General features: G+C 36.4%; 2 protein-coding genes across 3 annotated transcripts; both read left to right on the top strand.

Moving 5' to 3' along the window:
- Window positions 1–1,115: 1,115 nt before the first annotated feature.
- LOC128551429 (protein TANC2-like) lies at window positions 1,116–15,229 on the top strand. 2 transcript variants are annotated; one of them, XM_053532282.1, is made up of 14 exons: window positions 1,116–1,205; window positions 1,534–1,655; window positions 2,355–2,496; window positions 2,743–3,871; window positions 4,348–4,579; window positions 4,972–5,208; window positions 6,381–6,557; window positions 6,982–7,066; window positions 8,223–8,480; window positions 8,790–8,965; window positions 9,309–9,533; window positions 9,906–10,052; window positions 10,513–10,613; window positions 13,130–15,229. In XM_053532282.1, exons 2-14 carry the CDS (start codon window positions 1,614–1,616, stop codon window positions 13,299–13,301), a joined length of 3,123 nt encoding a protein of 1,040 aa, XP_053388257.1. In that variant the 5' UTR covers window positions 1,116–1,205; window positions 1,534–1,613; the 3' UTR covers window positions 13,302–15,229. The 2 variants fall into 2 exon arrangements, with proteins under 2 accessions (XP_053388257.1, XP_053388256.1); XM_053532281.1 differs by having other exon boundaries at window positions 2,734–3,871.
- Window positions 14,270–20,595, top strand: LOC128551428 (protein TANC2-like). The gene is made up of 8 exons (XM_053532280.1): window positions 14,270–14,314; window positions 17,148–17,324; window positions 18,009–18,093; window positions 18,280–18,537; window positions 18,872–19,047; window positions 19,377–19,601; window positions 19,911–20,057; window positions 20,527–20,595. Exons 1-8 carry the CDS (start codon window positions 14,270–14,272, stop codon window positions 20,593–20,595), a joined length of 1,182 nt encoding a protein of 393 aa, XP_053388255.1.
- The last annotated feature ends 1,490 nt before the right edge of the window (window positions 20,596–22,085 follow it).

The raw sequence follows: 22,085 nt of genomic DNA, 5'->3' as shown, positions 1-22,085 counted from the left end.
TTCTATGGTAACCTCAGGTCAAGAACTAGGTCACTAGGTTGATTGATCAAGCCCTTGTTAACACTCGAGAGGTAACAATGTCTATTGGAACATCATTTATCGTTGTCAGAATGTATGCCTATGAAATCTAGGTCAAGTTCAAAATAAAGTTAATTGAGATGAAAAAATGGGTCACTACGTTAAATCGTAGAAAAATCTGGTAAATTCTATAGAGGTCATATTCTATACTTGATCTTCATAAATATTTGTCAAAATGCTTGTCCCTGTGAAATCTAGGGTAAGTTTAGGACAAAAACTAGGTCACTTAGTGAAATCTTGTTAATACCTTTTTAACACTTAAAGGGCAATATTTTATACTTGATATTTGGTTAGAATGTTTGTCTTCTTAAAATCTAGCATAAATTTGTAACTGATCACATGAATTAAAACTAGATTAGCAGATGAATTGTTGTAAAACAAGGGAAGCATGATGTAAGAGATGATAACTTGTTTTAAGAACTGTCTGTAGAAACAGCATAACAAATAGCAATACAGCCTCGCATGTTACAACACCCAGACATGTAATAATACAGCCAGACATGTAATAATACAGCCAGACATATAACAATACAGCTTCATGTTTGTGTGTAATAATAACGCTAAATTTAATCAATTAAGTACATTTTGTTATCATTCCAGCATCTGTAGGAAGTGACCAAGGCTACAGCAGTCTACACTCTGCTTACAGTACAGACAGCCTTGGGTCCATGATAAGTACAAGTACAGGACACAGTATAAGTCCACATGCCACAGAAACTAGGCCCCAATCAATAACAAGTAAGGCTTAAACAACTGTATTTTTTACAAAATGTTATAGTAAAAGCTCCTACAGTTAGTACAACTAACATTAAAGTGCAATTTTGAAAGTGTCTCTCAGTCGTGGTGTGATTTACCAGTTAGCATGTTTGATTTTGAAAGATAGTCGAATAATGTTGTTGCTTAAAGAGAAAGGCGTTACCTTTTCATAACAGATGTTGTTTGAAGTAAGAAATTTCATCAATATTAGTGTCTTTTGAATGTTTTTTTACTCCCGAATGTAAAGTTTCTTTATAACTAATGTTACTTTTATTCAGTACCCACAGCTGGTGCTATAGAAGATTTGAACCTCTTTGGCAGGAAGTCTAAACTTCGGCGCTCTACAATAGGATATTCTGGTGATTCTAGATGTAAGTCTGTCCAACAGTTAACAGTGTATGCTTTATTATGTAAAGAATTACAGAGTAATAAAATCAACCATGTAAAAGGAAATTAAAGCAATAAATGTTACAGCAATTCAGGATTTACACATGATAATTTTACACTTACTGTCAGCTTGAAAATTTAAGTTTGCAGTTTGCACTTGTGTAATCAATTATAAGTGCATGTTCACTGTAATTGGTTGCCATTTAATCTTTTTGTTGAATCCTGTTCAGGATACAAGAAAATTTTGCATTCTATGCAATTTTCTTCAGGTGTTTTCAAGTATTAACAGAAAATATACCTATGTCTTTTCAGTGCGTATAACACCAATTAGACCACCGCAGCTCCATCTGAAACCTATTAATTTTGAGATACCCCACGCAGAAGGTACGGCGATGTTCATTGGACGAGAATGGATCTTCAAAGGCATTGACCAAGTAGGATTTTATTTGTGTTTTAACAGGATATCAAATTAAAAGAAAAATCATCGTTTTGCTATGGATAATTGTTCTGTGATTTTAGTATTAATGAGAAGCTGGTAATTTATTCACAGAATATCCTTTGAATATACAAGACACACTATGTACAAAATGTAATACAGTAGAATCTCTACTTACGAGCACTGCAAAATTAAGACCATCTCGCTAACAAATCGTTTTCAAAGAATGGAATAATTTAATTGTATTATACTCCAATGGTGGCTTGTCCAGAAATGCGAACACTAGGTGATCCACTAATACGACCACAATTATCAGTCCGACGTCAGTTTACAGACTAAATTTGCTTCCACCAATTTTCCTTCCAAGTTTCACGTCGAGTGGTATCCCGCCCTGTACCCTGACAGTGACACGCTTTTGCGATATACATTTGCACACAGACTTCTTTACAGCTGATGTAGTACAATAAATTTAATTGTTATGAAAACAATCTGCTGAACTGTTTGATAGATTTTGATTTTTATTGACAGAGAGATTAATTAAGGTTCTAATAAAATGATTGTTACACGATCTTACTTTTCTTGTGACGGTATTTCAGAAAAGATTAATTGTTTTCTCATTTTACAAATTGTCCACTGCAGTATAAAACGGATGATAGAAGCCTAATTGAAATAAAAGCTAATTTTAACAATGTTCCAGTCACTGAATGGAGAACATACAAAATTTGACGAGCCGTCCGGAGTAATTATTGCTGGCGGTATGGGTAGTGGGAAAACCGCCATTACAGAACAGTTGGTGGCACACAGTTGTTTTGGCGATGGCAAAACAGGTCTGGTCCGAGGTAATACAAACATTATGGAATTTGATTCTTATAGTACTTGTTTTGAAAAATGTCAAAGAATGATCTCAAGCAAGGCATTAACCACTAAAACTTCTCTAAGCCTTAGATTTATTAAAAAATGTATGTAGTCTTTAATCTTTATATATTTTGGTAAAGAAAGAACTTTGTTTAAAAAAACTGCAAATTTATATACAGTCCCCATGCCACCATTACTAATTCAAAAATGTATTTTTTCAGCTCCCACAGACAGAAAAGATGATAGAATACCGGATGTTGGTAGTCAAACATCAACACTAAATAAACAACAGAATAAGAGTGGTTCAAATAATAGTCTGAACTATGATGCTTTGCGAACACTTGGGTCACAAGTTGTGGCTTATCATTATTGCCAAGCAGACGTAAATGTGACCTGCATGGTGCCAGAGTTTGTTCACAGTGTTGCAGCGTTCCTCGCGCTTGCTCCACAGTTGTACGCTTACCGGGAACTGTTACTACAGGACCCACAGTTACAGCATGTGTTGAGTTTGAAACAGTGTGTGCAGGACCCATCTAACTCATTCATTAAGGGGGTTTTAGAACCTCTTGAACAGTTAACACAAAGCGGTAAAATGGACACCGAAACGTGTGTGTTTGTTGTGGATGGATTAAATGAAGCAGAATTTCATAAACCTGACTATGGAGATACTATCGCTTCGTTTATTGTACGCCATATCGGTAAATTTCCAAGATGGCTGAAATTGATGCTAAGTGTACATACAAATATGATCGAAATTACATATAATTTGCCGTTTCCAAGGATTTATATTGACAAAGTAGAAGGCAATGAAATGCTGGTGAGAGATCTACAAGAATATGTGATTCATCGAGTGCAATCGTGCGTTCAAATTAAACGCAATATGGCCTTGAAAACATTTGATGCATCTACGCCAGTAAATTTCGCTTCGTATGTTCAGGGTCTCAGTCACGGGTCTTTCTTATTTTGCAAGCAAACGTTAGACTTAATAGGACGTGGACAAGTAGTGCTAAAAGGTTCAAATTATAAGATTTTACCGGTGACTTTATCGGAAGTGTTTCTCTTACAATTTAACATAAGATTTCCAAGTGTGAGATCTTTCGAAAAAATTTCACCAATTCTTGGCATATGCCTGGCTTCCCTTTATCCATTGACTTTAGAACAAATATTCCAGGCTTTGAATTCAGGATTTACAGACAGATATGTAACATGGGAAGATTTTCAACAAAGATTAGGGTTATTGTCGGGTCTCTTGTACCAAAGACGTGACAGTACTTTTGTGTTCTTCCATCCTGCGTTCCGAGATTGGCTTATACGACGAGAGGATGCAGATAACAGTACAAAGTTTCTCTGTGATTTAAGGTGAGTAAATTGAATTTTATAAGTTTACCTGCACAACTGACAAACATTTGTTCTTCATATTTTGAATATGAATGAATTGAATTTTATTCGTAACAGTTTACCAGCACAATGACAAAAATGTAACTCTTTATATTTTGAATGTAAAAATATTGGATTCTTATTGCAAGTAGAAGAATCCTTTGAAATTCAGCATAGCACATACTTAGAGACACACAAAGTCACAGCCCGCTTAATTGAAACTACGGTGGGAAAATATAGCAGAAGCTACACTTCAAGCACCAATTCAGCCAGGACAATATTTTTCTGTAATATAGAAAAGATACAGGATTTGTTGTTTTATTCAGGAAAATTTAAAAAGTTGAAAGCTGTTTTATTACTGATATATTTCATCGTGTTTGTTATGGGTTTTTTTTGTGCCTGCTTCTGTAACGTTTGATAAAATTTCAAAAGTCCGATATGCTAATGTACTATTTCAGGCATGGACACGCCCTTCTTGCATTCCATTTATCTCGCGTTGTAGCCCCACTGAACTCTGAGAAAACTATAGAACTGGGCCACCACATTCTAAAGGCTCATATATACAAGAACATCAGTAAGCAGCGAGGGTACTCTTCACGTGATATGCAGGCATTCTGGGTCGCTCTCAGCGCAGACAACCTTAGTGCCGCTCTAGTCTCATTGCGTAATCTGTACTCTCCAGATGTGAAGGTAAGAATTTCATACTGCACACATTAAGCATTATCCCATAATATATTTAAGGAAAAGGGTTTTCCCCTGTCTGTTCCATATTTCTGTAATGTCTTGATCATATTCCATTTATCACTTAAAGCTAAGTGAAATTTTTAAAGAGTTGTAATTCTTGACAGAATAGCCTTTATGATATAAGTGCACTTGATTCACAAAATAGTAAATACATTTTCTGTGATATCTTGACACTTGTATGTAGATAAAATAGAAAAAGTGGAAACTTCGCAGGTCGCTCAACACGACAAAAACGAAAATGTTGCAGGCTCGGTTTGAATATGTCCTTGTTGTGGTGATGTATAAGTACTGTAAATGTGACAAAAGGAATAAATCTACATGTTATTATATGTTTCCAGGTCAGTCGACTGATACTCCTCTCAGGTGCCAATCCTAATACGAGAACCGTGTATGAGGATAATTCTCCAATACTTTGTATTGCTGCCAAGGAAGGTCTCACAGACATGGTGTCTCTGCTTCTCGAGTTTAACGCCAATGTTGACGCCGTATCCGACACTGGAATGTCGGCGCTATGTTACGCTGCAGCTAACGGACATGCAGATATTCTCAAGATGCTGTATCTGAGGCATGCAAGGGTAAGATTGAAAATTAATTTGCAGTTTGACTGTAGGTTCATTTCTTAACTTAAAACTTCTTTATGCAATAAATTTTAACCCTTCCTGTAATGGCTGCCTCTTTGTATTAAGAAGCGGTTATAGAAACAACGTCACTGCAATAGTAAAAACAATGTAGACTAACTGTAAAATATACAAAAGCTAAAATGTGATAGTTGCTTAGAATGCTGTTATCTTATCATCTAGTCGCAAGCAGTCTGCTGTCAAACTTAGCAAAAACAAAAGCTTAAAATGTTCCGTCATCCAGGAATCAGATTTCTTTTGGTCTGTATTTTTGTGATGGATAAGATCTTGTAAAATCCTGACCAAATCCCTTGGGTTTCAGTCTGCAATTCGTTTATCTTAATTTGCTCTATACTCAAGTGACAGAATTCTATTAATCATTCATGCTTCCAAACAAATCAGCTTTTCCTGAATTCTAATGATAGCCTTTCTATGATCAGGGGAAAAAAAGATTTGCAGACTGTCTAGACTTAACTGTCGACATGATGTGGGTTGGGTAATGGGAGGTGCTTTACATTTTACATCAAATTATTGGACACTTTTTGCTGAGCCCGCTTGTGGAAGCGAAGACATAGTTATCCAAATGGATGTTCGGTGTATGTGTGTGCGTCCGTCCGTCTGTCCATCTGGATTTGTTTGTCCGCATGCATGGAGCAATCTAGTTTATATTTGGCTTGAATTTTAACCTCAGTGAGACGGAGTATCATGTGCAAACCCTAGGTTCCTATCTCAAAGGTCAAGGTCACAGTTTGAAGTCAAAGGTCATGTCAGATCTTACCCGGCCCATAACTTTGACATGCATTGAGGAATCTTGTTTATGTTTGACATGAATGTTTAACTCAATGAGATGGACTCTATCTCAAAGGTCAAGGTCATAGTTAGGGGTCAAAGCGTGGGCTCAGCATGTTGCCTGTGGGCATCTAGTTTGAGATACAACTTGGCATAGATGAAATAACTTTTTCTTAATAAGCCTGGATCTAAAGTTTACCAGTTTTGCCTTCGGACCAAACAATTTTGATACTAAGGGGTTTTAAGAGTGTTTTATTCCAGTTATATGATTGACTGAAGCACAAATAGGAAAGTTGTAATGCATAAAAGTTGTAATGATTTAATATTATTTGTATTTCTAGATAAATCATGTGGACAACAATGGTCAGTGTGCATGTATCCATGCTGCTGTAAACGGCCACCTGGACACACTGGTTTATTTACTGCAATGTGATTGGTCAGTGTACGAGGGTCAGGTGACCAAGGTTGAAGCAATGCAGCAGTCGTTCATTGTAGCTGCTGCAATGGGACACAAAGGGGTGAGTTACTAAAATTAATACATCTCATGGTAGTTGAAGTGCTGGTATTCAAACTTTTATTACAATTAAATCAATATTTCCAAGGGTAGTTAGTACAGTAAGTGTCACACAAGAATGGGATCACGAAATCCCATTGGTTCTACCCCGGTGCCTGACAATGCCCGAGGCACCTAGAATCTTCCTTAAAGCATTAAAAGCTAGGACTTTGCAGTATGACCATAATTGCTTCAATGTGAGTCCAACAATACTTGACAATAATAACACATAAATATGTTTTAGCTACCATACCATAACATATCAGTTTAGTGGAACATGTGGCAAAAACTTATTAAATCTTATGCTAAATATTGTTCCATGCTGTAAAGTTTGAATGAAATGACCTGTATGTTTCTGACTCTAGTGTTATCCTCCAAATGTTTTACAGATCTGTGAATACCTACTTCACTGTAACAGGAATATACGTGAAGGTTTCGGTCTTGATGTGGTTGACACCTTGTTAGGAGAAACACGTAAGTACTGATTTGTAGCCAACAAATTGTAATTTATTTTGATAAGTCATTAGAGGAATAAAACTCTTTTTATGCCCCGAAGGGAGGCATATTAGTTTTCAACTGTCCGTCCGTTCGTTCGTTAGTTAGTTAGTTCGTCTGTCACAACGTTAACTTTTTGCATGAAGGCACTTTACTCGCGAACCACTGCACCCAGGACCTTCAAACTTCATATGCTGATAGTACTTATTGAGTACACCACTCCTACTGACTTTGGGGTCACCAGGTCAAAGGTCAAGGTCACAGGGGCCAATGTTAACTTTTTGCATGAAGGCACTTTACTCGCGAACCACTGCACCCAGGACCTTCAAACTTCACATGCTGATAGTACTTATTGAGTACACCACCCCCACTGACCTTGGGGTCACCAGGTCAAAGGTCAAGGTCACAGGGGCCAACGTTAACTTTTTGCATGAAGGCACTTTATTCACGAACCACTTCATCCAGGATCTTCAAACTTCACGTGCTGATAGTACTTATTGAGTACGCCATTCCTACTGACTTTGGGGTCACCAGGTCAAAGGTCAAGGTCACAGGGGCCAACGTTATATTTTTGCATGAAGGCACTTTACTCGCGAACCACTGCACCCAGGACTTTCAAACTGCACATGCTGATAGTACTTATTGAGTACACCACTCCTACTGACTTTGGGGTCACCAGGTCAAAGGTCAATGTCACACTGGCCAACATTAACTTTTTGCATGAAGGCACTTTACTCGCGAACCACTTCACCCAGGACCTTCAAACTTTACATGCTGATAGTATTTTATGAGTACACCAGCCTTTCTGACTTTGGGGTCACCAGGTCAAAGGTCAAGGTCACAGGGGCCAACGTTAACTTTTTGCATGAAGGCACTTTACATGCGAACCACTGCACCCATGACCTTCAAACTTCACATGCTGATAGTACTTATTGAGTACACCACCCCTGCTGACTTTGGGATCACCAGGTCAAAGGTCAAGGTGATGCGGGGGCATTTGTCACCATTAGTGACATCTCTTGTTTTTTCAACTTCAGTATTTAATTGTTTAGTTTTGAAGTAGTGTGGAATTTGGTGTTCACAGTAATGTTCACCGTGTATTTTGCTATAAGTGACAAATTCCTTTATTTTGCAGCGCTTACGGCGGCATGTTTGAATGGACGTAAAGAGATTGTGATGTGGTTGTTGGATCGAGGAGCCAGTCCCGAAACAACCAATCTGAAGTCATTTAGCCCTTTACTGTGTGCAGTTGAGGCTGGAAAGTGGGAACTTGTCGATCTTCTGCTGTCTTTAGGTTCTTCCATTGAGCAGACAGATAAACATGGCCGTACTCCGTTAATGATTGCAGCATACAAAGGGCATATTGGGGTCTTAGAGATGCTATTGTCAAGAGGTAAAAAACTAAACTTGCGTTGCATTTTACTAGCAAAACATGAATTAATAAAAACTTTAGAACAGATTTCTACTCAAGTTATAAGTATGAAATTGAAACAATTCTAAGAAGCAATTTTAAACATGTCGATAAACTTCAGGAGGTTTGATAGATTCTCAAAAATATAGACTGGATCATTGTAAGAAGATAAACAGGTGATATGCAGATTTACATTATTTTGCAGAATATTTTGCAAATTTTTTTCCCAACCTTTATTGTTTTTAATTTAAATGATAAAAGTCATAACTGGCCATATCTATTTTTTAACAGGAGCTTCAATCCACAAGACAGACAAGGAGGGCTTGACTGCACTATGCTGGGGTTGCTTGAAAGGTCACCTACATATTATACAGTCATTGCTGGATCGGGGCTCACACCTTCATCATGCAGATAGATGTGGTAGAAGTCCATTACAGCTGGCTGCCTTCCACGGAGATGCACAAGTGGTAAGTGTATTTTACAAATATTTTGGGCTGCTACATTGGAAAATATAAAAAAATGCCTCTTCTAATATTTTGAATGTTAACTTAGGTAAACAGTGTTTCAGGTAAGGACATGTTGAAACTTTGTAGCTCAAGAAATCTTTGTTTGATCAAAACATGTATCAACACTTTCCTATATATAATGTTAATTATTACAAATTGTCCAATAACATAAACTTTATTTAAAATGTCTATTGAATAACAAGTCATTTATGTACTAGAATTAGTTTCCTCAGCAGCAAACCTTTACATCAGTTTGGAAGTACCAAACTAAAACATTCTTAGAAACTACATGTTGTTGTTGCAGGTTCAGTATTTGATAGATCAAGGTGCCCAGATTGAGCATGCTGATCTGAACGGGATGCGAGCATTAGACCGTGCCATCGATCGCAGAAATACAGCCGTTGTTGTATGTTTCTTGCGTAAAGGAGCAAAACTAGGTCAGATGACGTGGGCAGTTGCTGCGGGAAAGGCAGATGTCATGTTGCTGCTCCTTAACAAGTTGATGGAAGATGGAAATGTCTTGTATAGGGTAAGTGATCCACAATACAATGTCATAATCTCTGAACAGCAAATGCCATCTTACAAAAGTAGACATTTTCTTTCCAAATTGACCAGTTTCTTTGTAAATTTATCGTTTCAGAGCAGTTTCTTTGTAAATTTATCTTTTCAGAGCAGCGAACTGCTGTACTGTATAGTGAAAGTAATAATCTCTTGGTGAGAGTAAAGCAAGATTTTTCAAAGAAAATGCTAAGGAAAGGATTTTCTTTTGTATACAAGCAAACAAGATGTGCTCATTCAAAAATACTGGTTCCCTTTCCTTTGAATATGACTTTAAATGCAGTAATAAAAATATTTTGAAATGAATCTGGCATGATAAAATATGTTGATAACTTTTTTCCAGAAAAATCGCACAAAAGAGGCAGCTCAGCGTTACCAGTATGCCTTGAAGAAATTTCCTCAGGAGGATTTCGGCGATGATTACAAGACATTTAAGGAAGTGAAGTTGAACTTGATGCTGAATCTATCTCGATGCAAGAGAAAAATGAATGTAAGTGTTGTATTATTGATAGTATTTTTCTTATACAAGGGATTGTTTCTTACAGCTTAATTTTAAAGGTTGTCCTATTTATCAGTCTAGAATTTAGTATCGGCAAAGACATTCCAATCTGGTATAATTTTTTTGTTGTTGGTAGTTTTAATTCATTGCAAGTTAATTGAGAATACTCTCAATCATTTTTATTGATGGAGGACACATTTTCAGGGATTTTGTTTCATCAGTCCACAAAACTCAAGCCCAGTGAACAAATAAAAATTTAATAAAAATGAATTATAATTCCCCACAAAATAGCTGTTAGGGCCCAACCCACAAAATTTCATGCCCATGGAAATATGATTTCACAGTAGTGACCAACCCAAAGTCCCACAAGAAAAGGGATGGCTGCTAGCAGGTGTAATACTATGTTTTATGCATTTCAGTGTTGATTAGTTATTTGTTCAATCTATTTCAGGACTGTGAGGGTGCAATAGAACTGGCCACCAAGGCATTGGAATTAAAACCAAAATGTTTTGAGGCTTACTATGCTCGTGCCAGGGCAAAGAGGGATCACAGGTGAGATTTAATGTGCTTGTTTTCTAAGTTACTAGCAAAAAACAGTCTTGATGTCAGCTTTATTGCTGTTATTATTGAATATGCTACAGCCTTCCAATTAGGTTTGTTATGGTTGTGCAAACAGTAAGATTTAGATAATATATGTACTGTGTTTTCCAAGTTATATCAAGTTCATTCTACATGCATAATACATTTGAGAAATATTTTGCACAAGATACTAAGCGTAAGTTTATTCATCAATATGGAAATACAAAACTTCAGGTTTAGATATTAAACTGTTTAAATTATCTTGGTTGTCAATCTTTAGATCATAAATAATGTATAATGCAGTATTGGGAAATAGCTACCTTGAAAATAGCTAATTCCACAAGAAGAATTAGGAAAACTGAAGTTTTTTAGCTCACCTGTCACAAAGTGACAAGGTGAGCTTTTGTGATCGCGCGGTGTCCGTCGTCCGTCGTAAGTCCGTCCGTCAGTCCGTGCGTCCGTAAACTTTTGCTTGTGACCACTCTAGAGGTCATATTTTTTGAGGGATCTTCATGAAAGTTGGTCAGAATGTTCATCTTGATAACATCTAGGTTAAGTTCGAAACTGGGTCACGTGCCGTCAAAAACTAGGTCCGTAGGTCTAAAAATAGAAAAACCTTGTGACCTCTCTAGAGGCCATATATTTCAGAAGATCTTCATGAACTTTGGTCAGAAGTTTCACCTTGATGATATCTAGGTCAAGTTTGGAACTGGGTCACGTGCCTTCAAAAACTAGGTCAGCAGGTCTAAAAATAGAAAAACCTTGTGACCTCTCTAGAGGCCATATATTTCACAAGATCTTCATGAAAATTAGTCAGAACGTTCACCTTGATGATATCTAGGTCAGTTTCTAAACTGGGTCACGTGCCGTCAAAAACTAGGTCAGTAGGTCAAATAATACAAAAAAACCTTGTGACCTCTCTAAAGGCCATTTTTTCATGGAATCTGTATGAAAGTTGCTCTGAATGTTCATCTTGATGATATCTAGGTCAAGTTTGAAACTGGGTCACGTGCGGTCAAAAACTAGGTCAGTAGGTCTAAAAATAGAAAAACCTTGTGACCTCTCTAGAGGCCATATATTTCAAGAGATCTTCATGAAAATTAGTCAGAATGTTCATCTTGAAGATATCTAGGTCAAGTTCGAAAGTGAGTCACGTGCCGTCAAAAACTAGGTCAGTAGGTCAAATAATAAAAAAACCTTATGACCTCTCTAAAGGCCATATATTTCATGGGATCTGTATGAAAGTTGGTCTGAATGTTCATCTTGATGATATCTAGGTCAAGTTCGAAACAGGGTCATGTGCGATCAAAAACTAGGTCAGTAGGTCTAAAAATAGAAAAACCTTGTGACCTCTCTAGAGGCCATACTTGTGAATGGATCTCCATAAAAATTGGTCAGAATGTTCATCTTGATGGTGTCTAGGTCAGTTTTGAAAGTGGGTCACGTGCCATCAAAAAGTAGGTCAGTAGGTCAAATGTAGGTCAAATAATGAAAAAACGTTGTGACCTCTCTAGAGGCCATATTTTTCATGGGATCTGTATGAAAGTCGGTCTGAATGTTGTTCTTGATGATATATAGGTCAAGTTTGAAACTGGGTCAACTGCGATCAAAAACTAGGTCAGTAGGTCTTGAAATAGAAAAACCTTGTGACCTCTCTAGAGGCCATACCCTTGAATGGATCTTCATGAAAATTGGTCAGAATGTTCACCTTGATGATATCTAGGTCAAGTTTGAAATGGGTCACGCGCCTTAAAAAACTAGGTCAGTAGGTCAAATAATAAAAAAACCTTGTGATCTCTCTAGAGGCCTTACTTTTCATGGGATCTGTATGAAAGTTGGTCTGAATGTTCATCTTGATGATATCAGGTCAAGTTTGAAATTTGGTCAACTGCAGTCAAAAACTAGGTCAGTAGGTCTAAAATTAGAAAAATCTTTTGACCTCTCTAGAGGCCATATTTTTCAATGGATCTTCATAAAAATTGATCTGAATGTTCACCTTGATGATATCTAGGTCAGTTTAGAAACTGGGTCACGTGCAGTCAAAAACTAGGCCAGTAGGTATAAAAATCGAAAAACCTTGTGACCTCTCTAGAGGCCATATTTTTCATGAGATCTTCATGAAAATTAGTGAGAATGTTCACCTTAATGATATCTAGGTAAAGTTCAATAACAGGGTCACGTACCTTCGAAAACTAGGTCAATAGGTCAAATAATAGAAAAACCTTGTGACCTCTCTAGAGACCATATTTTTCAATGGATCTTCATGAAAATTGGTCAGCATTTTTATCTTGATAATATCTAGATCAAGTTTAAAACTGGGTCACATGAGCTCAAAAACTAGGTCACTATGTCAAATAATAGAAAAAACGACGTCATACTCAAAACTGGGTCATGTGGGAAGAGGTGAGCGATTCAGGACCATCATGGTCCTCTTGTTCTTGTCTAGAGACTGCAGCTGAACTAACATTTGCAACATTACCTATTTGTAGAATGTATGCATCTGCCATGGATGATTTGAATGAAGCCCTGAAACTGGCACCAACCAATCGGGAACTGCAGAGACTTCTAGTTCGTGTGCGTGATGAGTGTATGGAACAGGCAAGGGGTGAAGGTGCACAAGATTCTGATGAAAACAGAAGATCCAATGAGACAGCTCTGTAAAGAAACTTGAGGCTGATATCTTATTAGAATATCCAGAAGAACAATTTAAGTTTGTGTTGAATAGCAGTTGATCACACATTTAAAGTGTATGAAAGAAAGCAACTGGTTTTCTCTAATTCTAGTTACTGCGTATCTAACATCTGCAAATGCAGACTAAAAGCAAACTGAAAATGTAACTCTAAGCATAACTGTTGACTGTGCAGATATGAAAGCTAACTTAGAATGAGTGTTGTTACACATTTGTTTGCAGCATCTTTCTTGAATAGGCTATTTGCTTCAAGGCAGCTTTGCTACTATTTATTAGTCTTTAGATGTGCAATAAGACATTTTTTTCCATCCCTTCAAAGCATGACCTTGAACTTCCAAGATTTTTCCCTTTATTGATATGCTAGATACACCATTGTTCTCCTGCAATTTAGCTGTTATAAAATTTTAGTTTTTCATTGTTGCTGTGAAAACAAAAACATGGATAAGACTTTAATTGGTGGCAGTCTGTTTTTCATGTACCAAATTTTTTAAGGTAAGTCATCAAGACTGCAAAAGGGAAACTTTAACGGCACACAAGTTTAAATTGAACTATATTTTTTCACTTACCAGAATTCAGTTTAGTCACAAATATCTATCGGCTCGAGGATACAACTTTTCGAATCCGTAGACATCCAATCATGCTTTTCGGAATTTGTAAAATATGCTTTTCTGTGGGTTTTTTTTTTTGTTGTTTGCTTGAACTACGGTATTCCCATAACATAAACTGCTTATTTTTAGTCTGCCTTAAATTACTTTTTTGCTTCTGAATTTTTTTTATTTGAAGCTATTGTATGGTACTAGTTTTTAGAATTGCAAAGAGAAGCTTGTTCCACATTTCCAAATATTGACTGCAAGGAACAAACATTTTTAATTGCAGCTAAAATTAGAATTATTCTTTTCAGAGTAATTTATCATTATTACATATTACAAAGTAATTTATCATGATTACATCTGAAGAGCAGTTTATCATGTTTACATTTTCAAGGGTAGTTTTTCACATTTACATCATACTAGAGTAATTTATCAGGATTACACCTTTCTTAAAGTTTTCATGAAATCAGACACATCAGTTCATTATATAGATATTAAGCATTCATGTATTTGTTGCAATTTATTCTAGTATATGACTAAATGAGAAATTGATGCACTAATAGAGATAGTTCATAGAATGTATTTCCTTGACCAGATGTGCTTAATTATGGTGCAAAGCGTCCATTTTCTTTGTAAATATATACATATGTTGTAAATTCCATTGTGTACAAAGACATAGACATTATCATTCTTGTAAATAATCATTTTATATATTTTTACATATTATATAAGGCTTTTATCTGACAGATTTGGTAGTAAATGGTTCATTGCTATTAAACATGTTTTAAGTGTATATAGTGCTATTGAAAGTGACGTTTCTTTTTAGTCAGTTTGTAACTTAAGGCTTTATGAAAGTTAATTTGTAAGTGTTAAAATTCTTATGGCAGATTATTAACTTTTAATTAAAAGCACATTGATCACTATATATATATATTCATTTAAAGCATTGTTGAATCTTGCATACTAGTTGAATACAGAAAGAGAAGTAACAGTTCTTTCGATGTTACTTGAAAATGTAAGAATTCAGTAATTGCAACATGTGAGAAAACAAATGCTTTTTTGTAGGAAATTGTTGGATATATATTTTTCGACACTGTGACTGATACGGGAACTGATTAACTAGTATGAAATCAGTTTTTTATCCAGATAGTCTGTCGTTTTTTAGATTGACAAAATAAAGTAAGTTATGATAGCTTGTATATATATTACAGTTGTATGTTTTTAAAGGTAAAGTTTCTAATGTCAGTGACTGTATAGGGTTGTGAAGAAAAGCATTACAAATTCAAGTAAATAACACAGTTATTTCAAAAAGTGAAAAAATAGATTTCTAAAAACATTAAACATGTTGTTTTCCTTTTTGAAAATGGATTTTAGAATCATGTATCTTCATCAACATTTCAGTATAGGTTTAGCTATACTAAGCTGCTTAGAATATTCCTACTGAATTGTCATGCCGAGAAAGAGGACTAGAAAACAGTCTGCTGTCAAACTTAGCAATAACAAAAGCTTAAAATGTTCTGTCATCTGATTTAAATTCCAGGAATCAGATTTCCTTTGGTCTGCATTTATTTGATGGATAAGATCTTGTAAAATCTGGACCAAATCCCTTGGGTTTTAGTCTGCAATTCGTTTATCTTAATTTTCTCTATACTCGAGTGACAGAAATCTATTAATCATTCGTGCTTCCAAACAAATCTGTTTTTCCTGAATTCTAATGATAGCTTTTCATAGATTAGGGAAAAAAGATTTGCAGACTGTCTAGACTCACTGTTGGCATGTTGTGGGTGGGGTAATGGGAGGTGCTTTACATTTTACATCAAATTATTGGACACTTTTTTGAGATACCACTTGGCATAATTGAAATTACTTTTTAATCCCCCGCCGTGGCGGAGGGATTATAGGAATGGTTTGCGTCTGTCCCTCCGTCCGTCCGTCCTTCCGTCCGTAACAAAATCGTGTCCGGTCCATATCTCCTAAATCCCTTGAAGGATTTTCATGAAACTTGGGTCAAATGATCACCTCATCAAGACGATGTGCAGAACCCATGAGTCAGCCTTGTCGGTTCAAGGTCAAGGTCACAACTCAAGGTCAAAGGTTTGAGCCTGCCATTTTGTGCCCGCTCTATACCTCCTAAACCCCTTGAAGGAATTTTATAAAACTTGGGTCAAATGATCACCTCATCAAGACAATATGCAGAAGCCATAAGTCAGCCATGCCGGCTCAAGGTCAAGGTCACAACTCAAGGTCAAAGGTTTGAGCCTTCCATTTTGTGTCCGCTCTATATCTCTTAAACCCCTTGAAGGAATTTTATAAAACTTGGGTCAAATGATCACCTCATCAAGACAATGTGCATAACCCATGAGTCAGTCATGCCGGCTCAAGGTCAAGGTCACAACTTAGGGTCAAAGGTTTGAACCTTCCATTTTGTGTCTGCTCTATATCTCCTAAACCCCTTGAAGGATTTTCATCAAACTTGGGTCAAACGATCACCTCATCAAGGCGATGTGCAGAACTTATAAGTCAGCCATGTCGGCTCAAGGTCAAAGTCACAATTGAAGGTCAAAGGTTTGAGCCTTCCATTTCGTATCCGCTCTATATCTCCTAAACCCCTTGAAGGAATTTTATAAAACTTGGGTCAAATGATTACCTCATCAGAACGATGTGCAGAAATTATGAGTCAACCATGCCAGCTGAAGGTCAAGGTCACAACTGAGGGTCGAAGGTTTGAGCCTTCCATTTGGTGTCCACTCTATCTCCTTAACCCCTTGAAGGATTTTCATCAATCTTGGGTCAAATGATCACCTCATCAAGAACTCATGAGTCAGCCATATCAACTCAAGGTCAAGGTCACAGCTGAAGGTCAAAGGTTTCAGCTCTGTATCTCCTAAACCCCTTGAAGGATTTTCATGAAACTTTGGTCAAATGATCAACTCATCAAGACGTTGTGCAGAATTCATGAGTCAGCCATGTCAGTTCAAGGTCAAGGTCACAGCTAAAATCAAAGGTTTTACCCTTTCACTATCCATAGCAGTGGCGGGGGATTTAGCTGTCTTTCAGACTGCCTTGTTCTTATAAAGTCTGGATCTTCACCAGTTCACCGGCTTTTCCTTCGGACAAAACATTTTGATACTAAGGGGTTTTAAGAAAAGTAGTGATTTATTCCAGTATATATGATTGCCTGTAGCACAAATAGGAAAGTTGTAATGATTTTATATTAAATATTTCTAGATAAATCATGTGGACAACAGTGGTCAGTGCGCATGTATCCATGCTGCTGTAAACGGCCACCTGGACACGCTGGTTTATTTACTGCAGTGTGATTGGTCAGTGTACGAGGGTCAGGTGACCAAGGTTGAAGCAATGCAGCAGTCATTCATTGTAGCTGCTGCAAAGGGACACAAAGGGGTGAGTTACTAAAATTTATACATCTCATGTTAGCTGGAGTGCTGGTATTCAAACTTTTATTAAATTAAATCAGTAATATTTCCAAGGGTAGTTAGTACAGTAAGTGTCACACAAGAATGGGATCGCGAAATCCCATTGGTTCTACCCTGGTGCGTGACATTGCCTAAGTCAGCTAGGATCTTCTTTAAGCAGTCAAAGCCCCATGTGGTAGTGGGACGATCTGTGTATGAAAAGAATTGGAACCACTGCCCTACCCTTGCATGATCGTAAGAGGCGACTAATAGGGTCTTAACACTTGGTTTTGCAGTATCTCTGTGATTCCAGCAGGTATGCAAATTTTGATTCCATACCTCATGTTTTTATTTCGATGTAAATGAGATGTGGAACGAAAATTTGTAGTCCTGTTTGGCGCCATATAACCTACACTGTGTTGGTGCGCCGTAAAACACAAATAAATAAATTAAGTAGTAAAAGCTAGGAATTTGCAGTATGACCATAATTGTTCCAGTGTGAGACATAATGATACACAAATACGTTTTAGCTACCATACCATAACATACCAGTTTAGTTGAACGTGTGGCAAAACCAGTTTATTCTTATACTAAATATTGTTCCAGCTGTCCAGCTTAAACGAAATGATCTGTATGTTTCCTACTTGATTTTTATTATCCATATTTTTTACAGATCTGTGAATACCTACTTCACTGTAACAGGAATATACGTGAAAGTTTCGGTCTTGATGTGGTTGACACTTTGTTAGGAGAAACACGTAAGTACTCATTTGTAACCAGCAAATTGTAATTTATTTTGATAAGTCAGTAGAGGAATAAAACTCTTCTTTTTTTCAACTTCAGTATTTAATAGTTGTTTAGTTTTGAAGCAGTTTGGAGTTTGGTGTTCACAGTAATGTTCACCGTGTTATCCGCTACAAGTGACAAACTGCTTTATTTTGCAGCGCTTACGGCGGCATGTTTGAATGGACGTAAAGAAATTGTGAGGTGGTTGTTGGACCGAGAAGCTAGCCCTGAAACAACCAATCTGAAGTCATTAAGCCCTTTACTGTGTGCAGTGGAGGCGGGAAAATGGGAACTTGTTGATCTCCTGCTGTTTTTAGGTTTTTCGATTGAGCAGACAGATAAACATTGCCGTACTCCATTAATGATTGCAGCTTACAAAGGGCATATTAGAGTCCTGGAGATGCTGTTGTCAAGAGGTAAACAACTAAACTTATGTTCTGCATTTTACTAGCAAAATATGAATTAATGGAACTTTTAGAACAGGTTTTTACTCAATATCCAAGTATGAAATTGTAAATAAATGTCTACAAAGAAAGAGTTTTTCTTGTGATAAGCAATTTTAAATATGTCAGTAAACTTCAAGAGGTTTGATAGATTCTCAAACAGTATATACTGGATCATTGTAAGAAGACAAACAGGTGAGCTGCAGATTTGATATACATTATTTTGCAGTTGTTTTTTTTTTTCAAACTTTTACTGTTCGAATTTGAATGATTAAAGTCATAAGTTGCCATATCTGTTTTTTAACAGGAGCTTCAATCCACAAGACGGACAAGGAGGGTCTGACTGCATTGTGCTGGGGTTGCTTGAAAGGTCACCTACATATTATACAGTCATTGCTGGATCGTGGCTCACACCTTCATCATGCAGATAGATGTGGAAGAAGTCCATTACAGCTGGCTGCCCTCCACGGAGATGCACAAGTGGTAAGTATATTTGTACAAAAATTGTTGGCTACTTAATTTGGAAAAAAATGCCTCTTCAAGTATTTTGAATGTTAACTTAGGTATACAATGTTCGTGGGAAGGACATGTTGAAACTTAGTGTCTCAAGAAATCTTTTGTTTGATCAAAACACATATCAGCACTTTCCTGTTATTACTACCATTCTACCATAAACTTTACTAAAATGCCTATTGAATAACAAGTCATTTATGTACAATGTATTAGTATTTGTTTCCTCAGCAGCAAAATTTTACATCAGTTTGGAAGTACCAAACTAGAACATTCTTAGAAACTACATGTTGTTGTTGCAGGTTCAGTATTTGATAGATCAAGGTGCCCAGATTGAGCATGCTGATCTGAACGGGATGCGAGCATTAGACCATGCCATCGATCGCAGAAATACAGCCGTTGTTGTAAGTTTCTTGCGTAAAGGAGCAAAACTAGGTCAGATGACGTGGGCATTTGCTGCCGGAAAGCCAGATGTGATATTGCTGCTGCTTAATAAGTTGATGAAGGATGGAAATGTCTTGTATAGGGTAAGTGATTTGCAGTTTGTAAGCTCTAAAGAGCAAATACCATTTTACAAAGGTAGTTTATTTCGTAAGTTATTCTTACCAGAGCATCAACCTGCTGTACTGTATAATGAAAGTAGTTGTGTCTCAATGAAATTGAAGCAAGATTTTAAATGAAAATGCAAATGATATGATTTTTTTCTTTTGTATACAAGCAAACAAGTTTTGGAATAGACCAAGTTCCTTTTCTTTAATTATGTCTCTAAAATGCAGTAATAGATTAGTTTTGAAATAAATCGGGTATGATAAAATATTTCGATAACATTTTTCCAGAAAAATCGCACAAAAGAGGCAGCTCAGCGTTACCAGTATGCCTTGAAGAAATTTCCTCAGGAGGATTTTGGTGATGATTACAAGACATTTAATGAAGTGAAGTTGAACTTGGTGCTGAATCTATCTCGATGCAAGAGAAAAATGAATGTAAGTGTTGTATTATTGATAGTATTTTTCTTGTACAAGGGATTGTTTCTTACATCTTGGTTTTAAACGTTGATCTATTTGTCAGTCTAGAATTTAGTATTAGCAGACATTCAAATCTGGTGTAATGTTTTTGTTGGTGGTTTTAACTCATTGCAAGTTAATTGAGAATACTGTAAAATCATTTATATTGATGGAGGACAATTTTTCAGGGGTTTTGTTCCTTCAATATAAATTGGTATCAATGAATTATAAATTTCCATGAAATAGCTTTTTAGTCCCAAACCGCAAAATTTCATGCCCACGAAAATAAACTATTTCACAGTAATAAAGAACTGAAGCCCCACAGGAGAAATCACTGTTAGCAGGTGTAACATTATATTTTATGCATATCGGTATTGATTACCGGGTACTTATATTTTATGCATATCGGTGTTGATTACCGGATACTTATTTGTTGAATCTGTTACAGGACTGTGAGGGTGCAATAGAACTGGCCACGAAGGCATTGCAATTAAAACCAAAATGTTTTGAAGCTTAATACGCTCGTGCCAGGGCAAAGAGGGATCACAGGTGAGATTTTGTGTGCTTATTTTCTAAGTCACTAGCAAAAAAGTTTTATTGTTGTTAATATTGAATATGCGAGAGCCATCCAGTTTAGGTTTGTTATACTTGTGCAAACAAAAATATTTAGATAATATAAGTACAGTGTTTTCTAAGTTTCATCAAGTACATTGTACATGCATATTACATTTGAGAAAGCTTTTGCACATGATACTATTTTACTTCATGGCAGAGCATTAGTTTATTCATCAATTTGGAAATACGAAAACTTCAGGTTTAGATATTAAACGGTGTAAATTATTTTGGTTGTCAATCTTTAGATGATGATTAATGTATAATGCACTACTGGAAAATTGCTACCTTGAAAATAGCTGTTCCACAAAAAGAATTAGGGAAAGTGAATTTTTTCTCTTGTCTAGAAACTACAGCTGAACTAACATTTGCAACATTACCTATTTGTAGAATGTATACATCTGCCATGGATGATTTGAAGGAAGCCCTGAAACTGGCACCAACCAATCGAGAACTGCAGAGACTTCTAGTTCGTGTGCGTGATGAGTGTATGGAACAGGCAAGGGGTGAAGGTGCACAAGACTCTGATGAAAACAGAAGATCCAATGAGACAGCTCTGTAAAGAAACTTTGGGCCGATGTCTTACTAGATCATCCAGAAGAACAATTTAAGTTTGTGCTGAGTAGATGTTGATCATACATTTAAAGTGTATGAAAGGAAATGACTGGTTTTCTCTAATTCTAGTTACTGCTTTAAACATCTGCAAATGCAGACTAAAAGCATCCTGAGAATGAGTGTTAGGAAGAATTGCCGTTATGTAACTCTAAGCATAACTGTTGATTATGCAGATCTGAAAACTTAGGATGAATCTTGTTACACATTTGTTTGCAGCATCTTTCTAGGATAGGCCATTTGCTTCAAGGCAGCTTTGCTACTATAGTTGTAAGTCTTTAGATGTGCAATAAGACATTGTTTTCATCCCTTCAAAGCATGACCTTGAACTTCCAAGATTTTTCTCTTTATTGATGTGCTAGATACACCATTGTTCTTCTGCAGTTCAGCAGTTATAGAATTTTAGTTTTTGATTGTTCCTGTGAAAACAAAATCACTGATAAGACTTTTATTTGTGACACTCTTGTTTTCATGTACCAAATTGTTTTAGATAATTAAGTCATCAAAGACTGCAAAAGGGAAACTTTAGCGACACACAAGTTTAAATTGGACTATTTTTTCACTTACCCGAATTCAGTTTAGTCACAAATATTTATCAGCATGATGGTACTACTTTTCGAATCACTGTGTAAACAACCAATCATGCTTTTCGGAATTTGTTTATTTTTTTTGTTTGCCTGAACTATTCCCATAACATAAACTGCTTATTTTTAGTCTGCCTTAAATTACTTTTTTGCTTCTGAATTATTTGATTTGAAGCTATTGTACGGTAATTACAAAGAA

Source organism: Mercenaria mercenaria, unplaced genomic scaffold (genome assembly GCF_021730395.1).
Source record: "Mercenaria mercenaria strain notata unplaced genomic scaffold, MADL_Memer_1 contig_1081, whole genome shotgun sequence".
Classification (NCBI taxonomy): Eukaryota; Metazoa; Mollusca; class Bivalvia; order Venerida; family Veneridae; genus Mercenaria; species Mercenaria mercenaria.
The sequence above is the reverse complement of the archived record's forward strand: the minus strand, read 5'-3'. Positions and strand labels throughout refer to the sequence as shown.

Bases quoted from the DNA above. Each gene is read 5' to 3' on its own strand.
- LOC128551429 (XM_053532281.1), top strand. From the start codon at position 1,614: ATGTTCATTGGACGAGAATGGATCTTCAAAGGCATTGACCAA. The intron at 4,580-4,971 runs GTAAGAATTTCA...ATATGTTTCCAG, and splicing joins TGTACTCTCCAGATGTGAAG to GTCAGTCGACTGATACTCCT. The intron at 5,209-6,380 runs GTAAGATTGAAA...TTGTATTTCTAG, and splicing joins TGTATCTGAGGCATGCAAGG to ATAAATCATGTGGACAACAA.
- LOC128551428 (XM_053532280.1), top strand. From the start codon at position 14,270: ATGATTACATCTGAAGAGCAGTTTATCATGTTTACATTTTCAAGG. The intron at 14,315-17,147 runs GTAGTTTTTCAC...AAATATTTCTAG, and splicing joins TCATGTTTACATTTTCAAGG to ATAAATCATGTGGACAACAG. The intron at 20,058-20,526 runs GTAAGTGTTGTA...AATCTGTTACAG, and splicing joins GATGCAAGAGAAAAATGAAT to GACTGTGAGGGTGCAATAGA.